This window comes from Barbus barbus (assembly GCF_936440315.1).
Source record: "Barbus barbus genome assembly, chromosome: 15".
In the NCBI taxonomy this organism is placed as follows: Eukaryota; Metazoa; Chordata; class Actinopteri; order Cypriniformes; family Cyprinidae; genus Barbus; species Barbus barbus.
This window is the reverse complement of record NC_136743.1, coordinates 20,365,641-20,386,124: the sequence shown is the minus strand read 5'-3', so window position 1 is coordinate 20,386,124 and position 20,484 is coordinate 20,365,641. Positions and strand designations below refer to the sequence as shown.

Genomic DNA, 20,484 nt, shown 5'->3' with positions numbered 1-20,484 from the left:
TATACATCACAAAACACACACACACACACACACACACACACATGTTGGTTTTTGTGGTTTATGGGGACTCTCCATAGGCGTAATGGTTTTTATACTGAACAAACTGTGTGTGCTATTGCCCTACACCAACCCTACACCTAAACTTAGCCCTCACAGGAGACTTTGTGCATTTTTAGATTTTCAAAAAAACACCATTTAGTATGTTTTTTAAGCCTTTTGAATTACGGGGACATAGGCAGTGTCCTCATAAACCACCTTCATATTGTAATACCTCTGTCATACCCATGTCATTATACACATTTGTGTCCTCATAAACCACATAAACATGCACGCACACACACACACACACTACTTGGTGTGTGGTCAAGTATGAGCATAAACAATGAAATAATGTCTAAAACTTTAATATAAATGAAAATAAAATAAAAATTCATATAAGTAATGTAAACGTTTTCATATTATTATATAATTTCTTTGTTTAAACCAGTTACTTTCCAATAATTCTGAAAAAACAATAACACTTACATTCAAGATATAATTTGTCTATATCTAAATAAGTTTAGATATATTTTACATTTAAAGAATATGTAATAATATGATAAGCATTAATTATTTTATGTATAATTGTATAATCAATATTTATTTAAATGGGTCCATCCATTTTTACGAAGTCTTGATTTGTTTTATGGGGTGTACTAGAATCGGTCTTTATGCTTGATTGTTAAAAAAACTAAACGCTTTTTTTTCACATATTCACATTATTGTGGCACCTCTCTTCCCAGTCTGTCTCAAATGCCCTTTTTACCTCCTGTTTCAATTAAACCCCTCCTTTTGACAAAAGAAATGTGCTCTGATTGGTTAGCTGGACCACTATGTTGTGATTGGCCAATCACTTTGAGCATGTTCCCGGAAATGTTATGCCCCTCACCATAACTGCCATATACCAATTCAAGCACAAATTCAGACCCTGAGAATGTTTATGAACAAGAGGATCATGCTGAACTTTTGCAAGCACAAATAAAGGGGTTTTGAAACCAGGGTGAAAGAAACAGCGTCTCATGGTGACATAGCAGCAACACACTACTACAGCAGCTCTTTTTCATCTTGTCTAGCACAGCTCAACCAGACCTCTCGCCCTTTTTTGTGTATTCCATGGGCCATAATTATTTAAATAAACGACATTGCGACTTCACAATATCCAGAAGAAGCACGTTAATATCGACTTTGAGCTTAGTAACCTTGCAGATCATTTTATGCTAAAGTTACAAAAAGTGAAAAGCATAAAAGGACCCCTTACAGTCTATCTTGTGAAATTATAAAGTTTATCATTCTCATCTTCAAAGACATTTAGAAACTTTTACTAGACAAGAAAAAAATAATGATTTAGAAAATGTCTGTAGCAGTGTATTTGCATATACTGACAAAAATATGATCTTCCAAAGTTTTATAATAAAAGCAAATTAAAGTGTCTAAACACCCTCCTCCCACTCCTTGTTTTCAAAAACTGTGTGCTTGTTTCTGGACAGGGCTCTACAGACACCCTGTTGGCACGAAAGAGAGAGAGAGAGAGAGAGAGGGAGAGATTTCGCCCCTCATGTTTTTCAAAATCATGTCGTAGTCGAGGAATAGCACTTATCAGTTCACAGTGTTTTTCCCCCTCCATCACTTTTAACAGAAGCACAAAGCTGTTTATAGAGAGAGAAAAATTTGCATATGTTTGTGTGCTTTCGGTTTTATGCTGCATGAATATGGTGTAGTGATGGGGAAAATATCTCTTTGTGCAACTGTGAAATTTCAATAGAGGGTTGAGTGTAATGTAATTCTCAACTAAAACCCAAAATGGAAAAGAAGAAGAAGAAAAAACTCTCTTCGTTGATATCGATCACAGAAGAATTTGTTAGATTTGTGCAAAACTAGATGGGTTTCACACCACATTTTTACAGCACAGTGTAGCTGAGAGCCACTATTGGTCAAATGGTCACGGGGTCACTAACCGGTCTGAAGAAGCCTGAGGCTTCTTTCACGCCAAGCAGTAGGAAGTAAATTACTCTCACGCCTTTTAGCATCAACCTCGCGGCTGTTACTAACACCCACAACCTTAAACATCCTTCATGACTCAATAAAGCATTATCTCCACATCAGGCGGATTGTGCCTCTTTAATTGCAACACAAATCACTAAAGGTTAACCAGAAAAAATACCACAGAGTGTTTCGTTTTTAAAACGAGCCTGAGGCAACTAGCCACAGAGATGCTCACCTTCCCGACGAGCTCCTCCACGCGGGGGACGAGTTTGCCCTTCTGATGGCGTATGGTGGGAGGAGACTGGCCGTTCCAATCGTGCAGTTCTTCTATGCTTTTCAGATACAGCAGTGCCTTCAGGCCTAAACAGTAGTCCTCAATCACTGTGAAGTCCTGGTTCTGCACAGCACTGCACACCTGTTAAATATTCACAGATGAACAGACCTCAGGGCCCAGACTTTGTGAAAGACCAGTGATTACACTATCCCCATCATCTTTTTAGTATGTGTGGGTCTTCTTAAAAGCAGTGTATTCAGAAGCTCAATGCAGCATAATAGAAAGAAAGCTGATTGTGTGCTTGCAGAGCAATAGAACTGAGTTTCATTTCATTTAAGTTGTTGATTACTGATAATCTTCCTCTCTGCTGAAGCTCTGAAATCTCATTTGCCTTCATATTCAAAAAATGGCCAAACCTTTGAGCAACACACTGCCAGAAACAGCTTAAACTCTTTAGTTCATTCTACTGTTTAAGAATAATAACTGTTTCTGAACATTGAATATGTAAATGTTGATGTTCACTACTGTTCAAAAGTTTGGGTCAGTATGATTATTTTAAAGAACTTTTATTTAGCAAGATTGCGCATTTCTATTTCAAATAAATTCTGGTCAATCCTGCACAAAAATATATCACAGTTTGCATAAAAATTATTAAAAACATAACTGTTGTCAACAGATAATAAGAAATGTCACCAAATCTGCATATTAGATGCTTTCTGAAGGATCACGTGACACTGAAGACTGGAGTAATGGCTGCTGAAAATTCAGCTTTGGCATCATAAATTACGTTTTAAAATAATAAAACAGAAAACAGTCATTTTAAATAGTAATTACAATGTCAATGTTGTTACTTGTATTCTAATCAAGTAAATGTAACCTTGGTGAGCATAAGAGACTTTCAAAAACATTACATTTTACCAACCCCAATTTTTAAAACAGTATATATCTCCCTGACATCAGTTTAGAATGAGTCAATTTTGCAGCTTATAGATTCAATAAATGGTCTTTTTGGACTTGGGAGGAAGTTTTGAAAGTCAGTGTTTTCATCGTACATTTTTTCTCTAAAAAGATCAAGCAAGATTTATTCCTCATGGTATGACCCCTTCAATAATGAGATGAAGTCTGCCAGACAAGCTCATGTTTAACAGACACAGAGACTATCCTAGATTCATCTTCTCTACCATAGAGAGGCTGTTTAACCCCTCACCTCAAATATCATCTAACCGTTTCCCAATGGAAAAGTGCAGTTTGCAGTATTCTTCACTGATAAAATCTGCTACCATCAGACAAACCATAACCGGCATGTCTCCTTTTGGAGTGGTATCTAGCTCTCCATCTACTACTATAGAAAGTAATATGTCCATTTTCCTAGTCATCAGCCTTAATAAACTCACCCAGGTCACATCACTTATGAATTCTTTAAAAGTCTTTTTTTGACCCATTACACGCTAACTTGCTCAAAACTGTTTTAAAGTCCTAATCACTGGACATCCTGAACATAGTTAATCAGTACTTTACCACATAGTTTAAAGACATCAATTGTTAGGCCTCTGGTGAAGCAAAGTGATACTGATTCTCCTCCAATCTTCCATTTCAAAGTAATTGAAAACATAATATTCTTACAGCTCAATAACTATCTCAACATTAATAATCCTAATGAGATATTTCAGTCTGGCCTTATATAGCCCTAAAATTGCTATTTTAACAGATCTGCAAGTTAATAAGGTACTCTGTCAATCCCAGATCTGTCTGATCTCAGTGCTGTCTTTAAAACTGTTGATCGTAAGATTGTACTGACCGACCTATTAGTTTCAGTTCTAGTTTAGTTTAGATCTTACTTAAGTGACAATAAATACTATGCTGCACTGGGTGCACATAACACCAGACAACTTGTGGTATTCCCCATGGCTTAGTTTCAAGTCCTTTATTATTTAAACATTATGTGCATCTATTAGCTGGTGTAATGAATCAATATCCATCATCAGTATGTAAATGGATTAAATTTTCAGTATGTACATTTTTTTATAACTTGCACCAGATGCCCACAACCCAATTAGCAGACTTCTGGACTACATCTAAAGATTGTGACTAGAGACTCTTTAAAAGTAAATACAGTTTTTAATTGTCCCATATATAAACTAATTGTCTCTGAATGTTCAAAAAATTAGGAATCGTGATTGACATATACTAACAATGTTTTTAAAACAGCATATTATCACTTTCACAACATCTCTAAGCCATGTGAATTCTTTTCCCTACTGACAGCTAGAATCTTATTCACGCCTTTGTCACATCAAGACTTCACTATTGCAGTAGTATTTTGGCTGCCGTGCTAAGAGCTGTCTAACAAATCATGTGCATGGATTAATTTTATTTAATTAATTTTATAATAAACAGTGCAATATTCCATGAAGAATATTGTCCATCACTCCACATCACTCCAGCATGTAAATCTATTTAATACTACTTAAATATTTTAATTTTGACTTTACCGGTAAGCTCCAAAATAATATAAAACTGAAACTGAAATGCAGTTACATGCAGTTTCAAGTTTACATTACTCTTGGTGTTTGCAATTTATTTCCTTATATTTCTATCTGCACATTCTATTTTCTTCTATTTTCTTTCATTAGTATGTGAATGTGTTTTTATGTACACATTCAAAAATTTGGGGTCTGTAAGATTTTTTTTTCTGTTTTTAAATTGGTCTCTTATGCTCACCAAGGTTGCATTTATTTGATCAAAAATACAGTAAAAGCATATATTGTGAAATATTATTACAATTCAGATTAAGTGTTTTTTTTTCATATATTTTAAAATGTAACTTCTTTCTGTGTTGGCAAAGTAAAATTTTTGGCAGGCATTACTTTACGTGTTCAGTGTCACATGATCCTTCAAAAATCATTAAAAGCCAGCATGAAGCGAAAGTTGTGGTAGTCTTTTCTTCCCTATTGTGGTGTATATCCGAGTGAAACGGCTTCTGGAATAAGAAAAAATGTAGGGAGAGATTTCACCCTTTGCCGAGAGTTTGATTGACAAGCTTTCTGACCAATCATGATGCCGAATCCGCTATTTTGTCTGACAAACAAACCAAACAGGATTAACATCAGTGGACCATGGTATATTGACACATTTTCGTGGTTGAGGCACCATATCTCTGATTTTCATTTAGTTTATTTTGTGCTATATAGAGTTGTAAATAAGAAGAGATGATCGTTTGCGTGCCGCTTGAACTGAGGCAATTGAGTTCTTACGCCACACATCATCACGCAGTGAAAAATACATCTTGGAGCAAATAAGACACTGACAACAAAACAGAGCAGGTTACTTTTTTCATGAAACAGTCTTAGCTTTCAAATTTTGTAGTTTTTTCAAAATTAATTCAACCAATAAATACCATTTCGTGGCTCTTTAATGTGACAGATCGCTGTAGCGCCTCAGCTCTAGCGGTTTAAACGCGAATGGATCACTTCCTGCTAGTTATAGAATAAAATAAACATGAATGAACATCAAAATGTATGTTGTCTCAACCGCGGAAAGATGTCAATACACCATTTTCAAGTTTGACTGTACTGATGTTAACTCTCCTATATGGTGTGTTTGTTGGACAAAATGGCGGATTTGGCAGTATGATTGGTCAGATCGCCTGTCAATCAAACTCCCAGTAAAGGGTGCTAAAATGCCTGGCCATTGGACAGTCAGTATAGCCCAACCCATTTTCCGAGTCTTACGTCAGGAAGAGAAGAGATGTTGTTGAGAGATGTTGTTAATGTTCTTGATTAAAGATTACCCGTGCAAATGAATAATAATAAAAAAAAATGATGTGCATGGATACATCATTTAAAAAAAAAATACTGCAACACTGTCAAAAAAATAGAATTGTCATTTTTTATTTCATGATGACTTTAGAATATGTTGATTTGGTGATCAATAAACATATGCTATTAATATCAATGTTAAAAACAGTTGTGCTCCTTAATATTTTTGTGGAAATCTTATGCAGTTTTTTTTCTTTAGGATTCTTTGATGAATAGAGAACAGCATTCAAGTGAAATAGAAATGTTTTTTGACAGTGTCTTTACTGTCACTTTACTGTTAATCAATTTAATGCCTTCTTGCTTAATAAAGGTAATAATTTCTTTCAAAAATAAATCTTACTGACCTAAACTTAGAACAGCAGTGTACATATTCAACTGCGTTTAAAGGGGCGTTTAAAAGGGTCTTGAATATGCTGTTTTTAGGCAACATGCCTTTTGATATTTTCATCTTTTATTGATTTGCTTTTTTATTGTGCATGATAAAAAACAGAAAAGTGGCTTTTATGTTAATAGAGCATCTCTGTTTTCAGTTGTCATTAGGCAGGTAAACCTGATAATTCATTTTTCTAGAGTCACCCTGGAAAACCCATGCATGAAGTGCACCTCAAATTACTATATTAAACACATGTATGTACAATACTTCCTAATCTGGATTTTGGTGACTTTTTGATAGGTTTAACATGGTTTTAGAGTACAGATGAAGTAATAACAATGCCATAACAATTCCCTACAAATGGAACTGCAGCAATGCTTATCAGATCTTTATAAATAATTTTCTCAATAATTTTATTGTAGTTATTTTATTTAATTATTCTTTGAAAGTGTATTGTAATATATTACAATTTAGATAAAATTTCATTTTGTTTTGATCGTCATGAGTACCGTAGAGGAATATATGTGTACAAAGCTTCATATTAAAAGTTGTTTGCAGAAGTGTTCGATAAATAACACTCTTATTTACTTACTATCACATGTGTTGTTTGTCTTGAGTCTGTGAGAAGCTAACATTGTTCGCCAGAGCAGCTCATTGGACTAATCTAATTCAAGCAGGAGATGGAGCTACGATGTGTTCCTGTGACCCGCTTGTGACACTGATTCAACTGTAGTGTAGTGAGGAGTTGGCTAGTTTACAATTTCTCTTATTACTACAAGCCAGCACTCTGCTATTACATGTGGGTGTGATTAAAATGTTTTAATTCCCCCCCCAAGAACTCCTGGGCACTTGTGAAACGTTATTTCTGCACATAATGAGAGTGTTTTGATTTATTTATTTAAAAAGAGATTTCGGAGGCTGTGGCATCATGTTGAGATAATGGGTTTATTTGCACTAACAACTTGTTCAGTGCCATGTTGTAAATTGCAATTTGCTCTGAGATTGTTGTTGCTCCTCGGATGTAGCAGTTCTATGAGAGTGTAGCCGTTAGTAGACTCCTTATTAAGGATTAATTAGAACAGACTACTTAATATATATGTTTAAACCCAGACTTTAAGCTTGCAGATTGTATAAAAACAAAACTAATATATTTTTTTTCCCAAGCTGTGGTCCTACAAATGGGAACGTTATTAGGCTGAGGGGTGGTACAGACGTGATTAAATGTTTAGACTGGTAAACAAAAGGTTGTTTGTTCAAATCCAACAGTCACTGGTGCAGTTGATGGGAGTTGGTGATGAATGTAAGTGGTTACCTGCAGAACAGATGCTCCAGCATGGAGGAACTGTAATCCAGACTCTGCCGAGTCAATACCACCGGTAGCCAAGATTGGGAAGCCAGGAAGAGCTTTCGCTATAGCTGACACCGCGCGTAGAGCTATGGGGCGGATTGCATTACCTATCCAAATACAGGAGGAAAAACATTATTAATGTAAAGCAGTAATTATATAAAATCAGTTCATGCAGATTACAAATCCAACTTGTGATCAGAGAGCATACTTTATACATAGACTACTATTCAAATATTTGGGGTCATTAAGAAATTAATACTTTTATTTGGCAGGGATACATTAAATTGTTTAAAAGGGACAGTGAAGACATTTCTGTCATGACAACTCTCAGAGGCAATATTAATGTGTTTGGTCTTGGCAGAATAGATCTGCTATGCTGCTGTTGCTGTTGCTGTGGCAGAGAAAGTACTGAGATCATGCTGCTGTGAGCATGTAAGAAACACTGCTGCTGCACATATAACAAATATGAAATAACCCCCATTTATAGCATACACGAAGCACCCCGTAGCAGATCTATACAGGTGGAGCTGGGGAAGGTGGAGGGTTTCTGAAGCGCGCTGTAAATGTTACAGCAAGTACAAGACAAGTATTTGAATGTTGAGCAGCAAGCTCACTGGCTGCTTATACAGAAGAACCACTGTGTCATGAGATAATGATGTCATTATGTCAGACTGGAGTCTAGAGTTTTATGACAGAACTTTGGATTTATAACTTCTCAAAAGATTTTATTCAAATGCTGTTTTTTATATCCCTCAATTAATCCTAAAAACATTTTCCACAAAAATATTAAGGAGATGCTCAACATTTATCATGATAAAAGATGCTTCTTAAGCAAGAAAATTAAAGCATTTTAAGACATCATAAGCGTACTAATGCAAAAGCTGTTCAGAAGATAAACATCTTCATTTTGTTGCCTCATTAGACACCCGTTTTGTTTTCTTCTAAATTCTAATTAAATCTTTGTGACCCAAGAAGGGAGCTTTGTGAAGGAAATAATTCAAAATGGCAAAATATTATTTTATTACTGAAAAGCATCAATAAATTATTTAATATAATTAATAATTAAACATTAATGACTCTATTACTCAATGTTTTAATGTATTTCCATTCATTTTTTTTTCCATTCTTGCACGTTTTGTTTATTAAGATAATATTCACAAATTTTATGAATATAATACAATCGTCAAAAGAAGAAAACGAAAAAAAAAAATTAAATAAAGAAAAGACTATGAACAAACTACACCACATATTTAACATCACCACTTCCGACAACTGTTTTGATCTTTATTTAATATATAAAAGTTAAGTTTTAGTTAAAATAGTTTGCATAAGAGCGAGTGTAAAGGCAACAAGGCTGTAAAAGTGGATTAGTACGTATACCTAAAGAGATATGGTGAAAAAATATGAGATGGGAGTAAAAATTTGATTTCAATGCTTTTGCTTTCACTCACAAAACCTTGCAAAAGTCTTGCAAAAGTATTGTGTTGCCCTGAGGAACTTTGCGGTCATTCGCAAAACATTTGGCTCCCAAACTCTGGAATAGCCTTCCTGATAACATTCGGGGTTCAGATACACTCTCTCTGTTTAAATCTAGATTAAAGACACATCTCTTTAGCCAAGCATTCACATAATGCATCTTATAATCTTGTACTGCAGTTATATCTGATCAGACGTACATTATTATTATTCTTTAGCTTGGGTTGAACAATTCATTTTTGCTTAGATGGAACAGCAGCTACGCTAATCATGTCTCTGCTTGTCTCTCCGTTTCTGCCACGGGATGTTAATTCTGTGGGGCTAGGAATTACAGAACTTCAGTCTGGATCCAACCATTACATGATCTGAGATGACCGAACACCTGAGATGGAGGATCAGCGCCGGGAGATGACGTATGTGGCCCTGATCGTAGGCGGAGGCCAGACACCTGGATGAACGCCAGAGACAGATCCCCATTGAGGACCCCGCCACTTAGACAGCCATCGGAAAAGACCACTGGAACCAGCTGAGCCCTTACAATCTGACTTGCTGCAGTTTGGAATTGAACTGCTGGTTTGTTTGGCCAGAGGAGAATTGGCCCCCCGACTGAGCCTGGTTTCTCCCAAGGTTTTTTCTCCATTCTGTCACCGATGGAGTTTTGGTTCCTTGCCGCTGTCGCCTCTGGCTTGTTTAGTTGGGGACGCTTCATTTCCAGCGATATCGTCGACCTGATTGCAAAGACACCATTTAAACTTATTGACACATTATTTTCCTTTTTTGATATTGTGCAGTGCTTTGACACAATTTGCACTGTGAAAAGCGCTATATAAATAAAGGAAAAAAATAAAATAAAATTGTATTCTCTTGCAAAACTGTTGTGAAAGTTTCTAGGGGGAACAAAAAAGTTTTTCTGTGGGGCTCTGTAGATTATTTAATAGTTTACCGGTTTAATGTCCCAGACAACCCGTCTCATTTAGCCAAACAAACTTTTCAAAACACCTGAAAGCTTAAAAAATATTGTGTGGGGAATTACAGATTCATTTTTGTTGTAAAATTAAAACAAGACAATATCATGAGCTTGTGTTAACCACAGACCTTATTTCAGGCATTTAACCAAAAACACTTAACTTTGGAATGATGGAATTGGTACTTCAAAAATGGTTGTTTTTGGGTTTTTAGTACTCATTCCTGCAGTGCTGTATTGTAAGTTGAGTCATTCAGTCACTTACAATGTTCCATATCGGTTAGGATGCTGCCTTATAAGCAGTCAGCGGACAGCGAGGCAGCTCACTGGGTTTGGGATCGGAGCGACTGTGTCTACAGGTGTCTGGGTTCACCTATGAAGCAGTACAGCCCTCCCCGTGCCTTTCTCTCTTCATCTCTCAGGATGGCAGGATTCCCTAATGAAAGCCGAGCGGCTTTCTGATCAGCCAGACAGATGGAAGTGTTTATCACATTACATTTAACCTCATTTTCCCAGCAGGTTCCCATTTATTGATCACAGTTGTACGTTTGTCCACATTAATTTCGCCGGCGCGGCTCAGAACACCACTTCCACCATTTGATGGCTCGAGACAGCTTCTTTTTTAGCCCCACTCCGGCGTGCTAAACGATCTTCATCACCCACACTATTCTCAAATTGTGGAGATAAATTCAATCACGGCACATATTTTTTTGCATCCCCATGCTGCATGGTTAATTATGTACATATGGGCGCTTCCCTAAGCCTCTGGCATTTCCTACCGCCATCACTTTTTTTCTGCTCTTCCACCTGTTGGCTGAATGGATGGCACGTCAGGTAGAATTTGTCATCTCTGCTCTGTTCTGACAACCTAATATCATAAGAAGACATCACACGGCTCGCAATGAAAGCCATTTGGGTGTGATTTAGAGATGGGGGATCGGCTCAGTACAGTTTAAGTCGAGAGGCTAGAGCTCTGAACGCATCATTCTTAAATGTCTGAGCGAGTCTAATATGTACGGAGGTAATAATGTTCCAATAAGACATCTGCTACAACTCATCCGGCAATGGGCTATTGTACTGTGAGTGATGTCACAATCGCATTAATATGGACACGACTTGTGCAACAAAGGTTGAGCCATCAAAGCACTTGTCAGCCGATGGCAGCTGACACAGATAATGTTGTCAGCCAGCACACTTCCACTCAAGAAAAGCTTCAGTCCTGTGATATTGTTGTGATGTTATTGTGGCACTGGCTCTGTCCTTCCCTGCGCTTTGTTCTCGTTTTTCACGCCAGCCGCGCTGACAGCTCCTGTTGCTCTGACAACCCCAACATGTCCTTGTCAAACAGGGTCGCTCACGCCTGTTTGTCACCAGTACCTGTGGTGAAGTTGTCGGCACAAGTTCACTGCATGTCAACAGCAGCACAGCCAGGACATAGCTCGGACGATCTAATATTGTCTCTTGAGCAGGGGTTTTAAGTACTTGAGTAATTGTACTACATTGGTACATCACTTAAACAACACTGCAACAGAATACCTGTAGTTTTATTTAATTACATTCTTAATGAAAAATTTCATTTAGTGTACTGTGTACTGTATTTCACTGGTCATGACAAATTTATAGTCTGTATGTTTGTCTTATTGAGCTAACCAGTCAAATCACATTTTTCTGTGAATTTTACTTAAAACTGCAAATTAAATGTATTTCAATGCGAAAAATAACTACAGGTGCTGGTCATAAAATTTGAATATCATGAAAAAGTTGATTTATTTCAGTAATACCATTCAAAAAGTGAAACTTGTATATTAGATTCATTCATTACACACAGACTGATATTTCAAATGTTTATTTCCTTTAATTTTGATGATTATAGCTGACAACTAATGAAAGTCCCAAATTCAGTATCTCAGAAAATTAGAATATCAATTAAGACCAATGCAAAAAAAAATATTTTTAGAAATGTTGGCCAACTGAAAAGTATGAACATGAAAAGTATGAGCATGTACAGCACTCAATATTTAGTTGGGGCTCCTTTGGCCTGGATTACTGCAGCAATGCGGCGTGGCATGGAGTCGATCAGTCTGTGGCACTGCTCAGGTGTTATGAGAGCCCATGTTGCTCTGATAGTGGCCTTCAGCTCTTCTGAATTGTTGGGTCTGGCGTATTGCATCTTCCTCTTCACAATACCCCATAGGTTTTCTATGGGGTTATGGTCAGGCGAGTTTGCTGGCCAATCAAGAACAGGGATACCATGGTCCTTAAACCAGGTACTGATAGCTTTGGCAGTGTGTGCAGGTGCCAAGTCCTGTTGGAAAATGAAATCTGCATCTCCATAAAGTTGGTCAGCAGCAGGAAGCATGAAGTGCTCTAAAACTTCCTGGTAGACGGCTGCGTTGACCTTGGACCTTAGAAAACACAATGGACCAACACCAGCAGATGACATGGCACCCCAAACCATCAATGACTGTGGAAACTTTACACTGGACCTCAAGCAACGTGGATTATGTGCCTCTCCTCTCTTCCTCCAGACTCTGGGACCTTGATTTCCAAAGGAAATGCAAAATTTACTTTCATCAGAGAACATAACTTTGGACCACTCAGCAGCAGTCCAGTCAAGACGCTTCTGACGCTGTCTGTTGTTCAAGAGTGGCTTGACACAAGGAATGCGACAGCTGAAACCCATGTCTTGCATACGTCTGTGCGTGGTGGTTCTTGAAGCACTGACTCCAGCTGCAGTCCACTCTTTGTGAATCTCCCCCACATTTTTGAATGGGTTTTTTTCACAATCCTCTCCAGGGTGTGGTTATCCCTATTGCTTGTACACTTTTTTTCTACCACATCTTGTCCTTCCCTTCGCCCCTCTATTAATATGCTTGGACACAGAGCTCTGTGAACAGCCAGCCTCTTTAGCAATGACCTTTTGTGTCTTGCCCTCCTTGTGCAAGGTGTCAATGCTCGTCTTTTGGACAACTGTCAAGTCAGCAGTCTTCCCCCTGATTGTGTAGCCTACAGAACTAGACTGAGAGACCATTTAAAGGCTTTTGAAGGTGTTTTGAGTTAATTAGCTGATTAGAGTGTGGCACCAGGTGTCTTCAATATTGAACATTTTTACAATATTCAAATTTTCTGAGATACTGAATTTGGGACTTTCATTAGTTGTCAGTTATAATCATCAAAATTAAAGGAAATAAACATTTGAAATATATCAGTCTGTGTGTAATAAATTAATCTAATATACAAGTTTCACTTTTTGAATGGTATTACTGAAATAAATCAACTTTTTCATGATATTCTAATTTTATGACCAGCACCTGTAGTTACATCCTGATGAAGAGATGTCTCTTCGTTCACAGCAAAACTGTAATCATATTGAAAACAAACTTGACAGTCAGTGGTAAGTTTATAAACTACTGTATATTCAAATGTTACACTACAATCTAATATCAAAGTGACTTAGATAAAATATAGATTTTACTCTATTTTCTATATACATGTTGTTTATGTGCTTATTTTACTTTTCATTCCCCCCCACCCAACAAACGGTTAGCAAAAACATAGACTGTTATCCTGAGGATGTCAAACTATTTTCTTCCAACATTTAGGACAGTCTAAATGTTTTAGGACGGTCTAAACTTAATTTATGTGCTTTAGCAATTTCACAGTTGTAATTTCCAATAAAAACTAAATCCAAAATCAAATTTCTGAAAATGCTCATATATATATATATATATATATATATATACACACACACAGTCATGGCCAAAAATTTCGGCACCCTTGCAATTCTGTCAGAAAATGCAACCCAGAAAAGAAATCTCAGAAAATTGTTGCAGTTGCAAATGTTTTGGTACTCACATGTTTTTTTGCATTGGAACAACACACACAAAAAAAAACAGAGAAGAAAAAAGTCAAATCTGATACAATTCCACACAGAACCCAAAAAATGCACTGGACAAAATTATTGGCACCCTTGACTTAATATTTGGTAGCACCCCCTTTGGAAAAAATAATTGAAATCAATCGCTTCCTGCAACCATGAATGAGTTTCTTACACCTCTCTACTGAAATTTTGGACCACTCTTCTTTTGCAAACTCCAGGTCATTCAGATTTGAAGGATGCCTTCTCCCAACCGCTGTTTTGAGATCTCTAAACAGGTGTTCTGGGATTCAGATCTGGATTCATTGCTGGCCATTTCAAAACTCTCCAGCGCTTTGTTTATAACCATTTCTGAGTGCTTTTTGAAGTGTGTTTCGGGTCATTGTCCTGCTGGAAGACCCATAACCTCTGGTGGAGACACAGCTTTCTGACACTGGCCACTACGTTGCGCCCCAAAAATTCTTTGGTAATCATCAGATTTCATGATACCGTTCACACATTCAAGGCATCCAGTGCCAGAAGCAGCAAAGCAGCCCCAAAACATCTTTGAACCTCCACCATGTTTGACTAGGGACTGTGTTCTTTTCTTTGAAGGCCTCATTTCTTTTTCTGTAAACGGTGCCATGATGTCCTTTACCAAAAAGCTCTACTTTTGTCTCATCTGTCCACAGTACATTCTCCCAGAAGGATTGTGTTTTTGTCACATACGTTTTGGCAAACTCCAGTCTTGCTTTTTTATGCCTTTGTGTCAGCGGTGTCCTCCTGGGTCTCCTACCATACCATCCCTTTTCATTCAGATGGCGACAGATAGTGCGAGCTGACACTGTTGTACCCTGTGACTGCAGATCAGCTTGAATTTGTTTGGAAGTTAATCGGGGTGCTTTATCCACCCTTCGAACAATCCTTCGTTGTAATTTTTCATTAATTTTGCCCTTACTTCCACATCCAGGGAGGTTAGCTACAGTGCCATAAACCTCTTGATGATATTGCGCACAGTGGACACAGGAACATTAAGATCTCTGGAAATGGACTTGTAGCCTTGAGATTGTCCATGTTTTTCCATAACTTTTTCTCTCAAATCCACAGACAACTCTTTACACTTCTTTCTTTTCTCCATGCTCAGTGTGACACACAACACAAAGGCTGAGTTAACTTTTCTCCATTTAAACTGGTTGCAATTGTGATTACTATATTGCCCACACCTGTTACTTGCCACAGGTGTGTCTAAATACAAATTACAGGAGCATCACATGCTTGAAAAGCAATTATTTCTTACAATTTTGACAAGGTGCCAATCATTTTGTCCAGTCCATTTTTGAGTTCTGTGTGAAATTTTATCAAGTTTGACTTTTCTTCTCTGTTTTTTGTGTTGTTGCAGTGCAAACAAAACCAATAACCACATGAATACCAAAACATTTGCAATTGGAACAATTTTCTGAGAGAAGTGTTACATTTTCTAACAGAATTGCAAGGGTACCAATATTTTTTGCCATGACTGTGTATATATATATATATATATATATATATATATATATAAATAAAATCACAACTGAACATAAATCACAACTGTGAAATTGCTAAACATTTCTAAGAATGTATTATATATATTAGCTTATTTTAATTTAGACTAAATTAAGCTACCACTCCATTGTGGCTATAGTTTGGAATTTGGTCTGTAGGTATTGATATATTTCCCAGAAAATAAGACGAGTAACAGGTTTGAAGGTTGAACTAAATAACATTTATAGACACAAAATTAGCTACTTTTTATTCTAGGTTAGCTTTTTTCCATAATATTTATTTAAAAAAACATAAGAAGAGAACATGCTTAAATGTTTCACATTAAATGGGAAAAATGCACTTACAATTTTAATAAAGTACCCATGCATACCTTCATATAATTTCTCTGCACTTTTTATACGCTTACTATAGCGAGTGCCACTGTGACTGAGTTACTTGTTTTTTTCCTTTTCCTTTTTTTTCTGTAGGCTGCTTGAGTTGAGCGGTATCACACTTGTTCTTTACAGACAGCACAGTCTGTGCTTCGAACAGAGATGTTCTGGACTCGCTAGCGCTCTGTATCTTTCATCAATACCTCATTACTCTAAGCAGGTCCTATCACAGCTTCCAACGTGAGTGAGCACATCTCCGGACGAGCGCCATCCTCAGTCTGGTTCCGTGCTGAGGTAATTGACAGCTCAGTGAGGCCATCGGTGGCATCTGTTAGCGCGAGGTTGTCCGCTCCCGATGCCAGACTCTCTGATTAATAATTCCAAACACAGCGCGAGACAGAGCGTGGGGTCTCTGCATCCTCTGCGATTTCTATCTTCACCCGAATATGCTGTGCCTCAAAAAGACCCAGCCAGATAACAAAAGCAAATAAGAGACGGGAATGACTGTGCAGCTCTCTGTTAATTACGCCTGCCAATGCTGCCAGGGTGTCTGGGGAACATGTTTTTCCATGCACAATGAAAGAGATGCAATAATATATCTGTGACAGCAGACTAGCTGGTCGGCATGACCAATCATTAAAACACACATCAAATGAGGAGCACGCTGCCAGCTAAATGAAATCACAGTGGGAGGTCCAACCAGGGGAAAAATAAAGTGACCATATGATCTAGACTAGAGGTCAGCAATTACCGGACCGCCGCCTGGATCCGTACCCTGTATTGGCTTCATCCGGACTGCAAATCATTTCTCATAAATTAATATAATCGTAAACATAGCAGTGTTTTTCTCTACACACAAACATTTTCAGTCATCACTACATGGATAAGATGACACAGAAGCTGAATCTGAAGCAATATACACAGATTATATAATAGCAAATATATATATATATATATATATATATATATATATATATATACATACATACATACATATACAACAATTATAATTGCAGAAAAAAAAAAAATAATAAATCAAAAACCACGCACTGTGAAACCGTACAAATATATTACTGTCTTTTTTTTAAACACAGTGTGCCCAAAAATGAAAATTGTCATCGATTACTGACCCTCATGTTGTTCTAAATCATAAGACTTTCCTTCATCTTCGGAACACAAATGAAGATTTTAATTAAACCTGAGAGATTTCTGTTACTATATTGAAAACCTATTGCAGAAAAACTTTGACATGTCAAAAAGTTTATAAAGAGGTCATAAAGGAGTGGTTTAATCCAAGTCTTCTGAAGAGACACACTTGCTTTGCAATGAACATATTTAATTTAGGCTTTTACTCACATAAATACTTTGATCAGCGCACACACATAGAGCTCATCAAATATGGTAAACAGAAGCTCAAATGTGCTTGCTTAACACACAAGAACCAAAGAGGTTTGTTCTCATGTCAACTTTGTATGGTTGATCTGCTTGAAATGTTTGGTGTAATGGAATTTTAATGGAGGGCCAGAAATCTCTCAGGTTTAATTAAAAAATATCTCCATTTGTGACTCGTAGATGAACTTAAGTCTCGGGTTTGGAACAACAAGAGGTTAAATAAAAATTGACAAAATTTTAATTTCTAGCTGAATGATCTCTTTAATATGTTTCTCTTTCTGAATATTATAAAACTGTCATATCCTCCTTGTCTTGACCCAGTGTCACATTATTATATTTGTATACTAAAAAAATGCAAAAGCAAAGTGCTTTGTGTTCACGCCACATTATAATCAAACCACACCATAAATTTGAAGCAGACAAAACTCGACGACACAACAGAGCACTGAAGCACCCAACACAGACAGACTTTAATATTTATCCAATTATTTAATTCAATTTCAGCCTTCTGCATTGCTGTAACTGTCACAAACTCAGCCTCTGTGGCTCCCTCCGATCACCACCAGAGGGAACCCTCACCTGAGTATTAACTCTGTCATTCGGGCTTCATTTCCCATCACACCCCATACCTGAGACTGATTACCTGCACAGGTGTTCCCCATTGACTGGTCTATTTAATCTGCTCCACCCTTGCTCTCATTGCGAAGTCTTGTTCTTGCCATGCAGACATTTCTGAGCGTTTATCCTGTGTTTGATTTCCTGTTGCTGACCTGGACTGTTTACCCGTTTATGAAAGAACTCTGCCTGCCTAATCTGACTCTGCCTGCCTTGCTGATCCGTTTTGTTATCTGTCTGCCGCCTGCCCAGACCTCTTGCCCGAACTCTGTTTATGATTCTGCTCTGCCTACGTGGTACCTGACGCCTGTGATTGACTTATGCTTGTATGACCATTCTTGTGTGATAATAAAGCTGCACATGGATCTTAAAGACACTGCCTCCTCATTACAGAAGACTTTGCCACAAATTGATCCAGCAGCGTTTTACCATTTCACCACTGAGGTAATGGCTCACGCTACGATCTTAACCACGCATCAGCAACAACTTAAACACCTTACCCTGTTGACCGAAGAAATGTTACAGGCATTGCGGGATCTTCATCACCAGACACCTGCAGTCCAAACACCTCCCTCAAGCTCACCTCTCCAAACCCTTACCCCATCTACATCCACCGCCAGTCCCCGACTGGCGTTCCCAGATAAGTTTGATGGCTCACCCACGAAGTGTAAGGGCTTCCTATTGCAATGCTCGATGTTTGTTAGTCAACAACCCATGCTATAATCCACCGATGATAGCCGCATCGCATTTGTTTGCCCGCTGCTCACAGGCAGGGCACTGGAGTGGGCCACTGCTGTATGGAGTGATGATCCTCCTGTCTTTCCCACTTTCACTGCCTTTATCCAGCGGTTTAAGGAGGTGTTTGAACATCCCGCTGGTGGGAAGGAGGCGGGTGAGCAACTGATTTCACTAAAGCAGGGAAGAAGTTTGGCAGCGGATTATGCCCTCTCCTTTCGCACACTCGCAGCTCAAACAGGATGGCCAGATGATCCGTTGAAACTTCACTTTCGCAAGGGTCTGAGTACGGAACTACAGTCTGAGTTAGCATGTAGGGATGATGGCAAAACCTTGGATCAGTTCATTGACCTGGCCATTCGGATTGACAATCTTATTCGTTCCCGACGTCAACCTCGTTTCTCCACGGCTCCAGTTGGCACTCCAGTTCCATTCTCTAACTCTGAACCCATGCAGATCGGATTCACTCACCTCAGTGAGGAGGAGAGAGATGCATGCGCAGGAGTCTGTGTCTATATTGCGGACTCTCAGGACATATGAGGGCTACCTCTCCCACTCGGCCATCTCGCAACCCCCCCGTCGGTGAGTTCTAATTTGAATCCATCCACTGTTCTAGAAATACCAGTCACTCTAACATTCGACGGGCAGATTACGGAGGCTAAGGCTTTAATAGATTCTGGAGCTGCGGGAAATTTCACTTTATGTTAGTTTTGCCAAAGCTCACAACATTCCTCTTGTCCCCTTTGTATCTCATCTGGCAGTGGCAGCGTTAGACGGTCACCCGCTGGGTTCTGGCCGGGTTCAATTCATCACCGAGGACATCCAATTAAGCGTTGGAGTTCTTCACACCGAATCCATAAGACTATTTGTTTTCTCATCACCGCAGACTCCAATCATCCTGGGATTACCCTGGCTAGCAAAACACAATCCTTCAATCTCCTGGTCCGAAAGGCAAATTACTCAGTGGTCAGAATCCTGCCGACAGAATTGCCTTCCTTCTACCTCAGCCAAAAAAAGTGAGATGCACGCACGAATTACCACTCCCTGCCGAATACCACGATCTCGCAGAGGCATTCAGTAAAACCAAAGCCACCCAGCTTCCACCGCACAAAACAGGTGATTGTGCCATTAACCTTCAACCAGGTTTACAAAATACCAAGGCAGACGCACTCTCCCGACTCTACGAGTCCGCCCCCTCAATTCCCAATCAAGAACTCACCATTCCATCCTCCATCATCCTCGCACCCATTCAATGGGATATTATGATGGAAATCACTAATGCACACAACACTGAACCTCCACCAGCCGAGACTCCGCCTAACCTCACATATGTGCCCCAAGCTCTACGACAACGATTCCTTAGTTTGGTCCATTCAACCCCCAGTTCAGGACATCCAGGTATAACAGCCACACTTCAAATAATGAATAACCGGTTTTGGTGGCCTTCCATTCAGCCTGAAACGATCGCCTTCGTCAAGAACTGTGTTACATGCAACATCTCCAAATCACCTCATCAATTGCCTGCTGGTCTGCTCCATCCATTACCCATACCACAACGTCCATGGTCACACATAGCCATTGATTTCGTAACGGGCCTCAGAGGGCCATACCACCATCCTCACCGTTATTGATCGCTTTTCCAAAGCCTGCCGTCTGATCCCTTTACCCAAACTGCCCACAGCCTTTGAGACCGCAATT

General features: G+C 38.5%; 1 protein-coding gene across 1 annotated transcript in view; it reads right to left on the bottom strand.

Moving 5' to 3' along the window:
- Positions 1–20,484, bottom strand: part of LOC306881360 (dihydropyrimidine dehydrogenase [NADP(+)]) — a 170,053-nt gene that overhangs the window by 15,958 nt on the left and 133,611 nt on the right. The window contains exons 19-20 of the mRNA XM_079435424.1: positions 7,800–7,942; positions 2,258–2,437 (exon numbers count right to left, since the gene is read on the bottom strand). Of these exons, the coding sequence (XP_079291550.1) occupies positions 2,258–2,437; positions 7,800–7,942 (323 nt within the window). The remainder of the gene's footprint in view (positions 1–2,257; positions 2,438–7,799; positions 7,943–20,484) is intronic.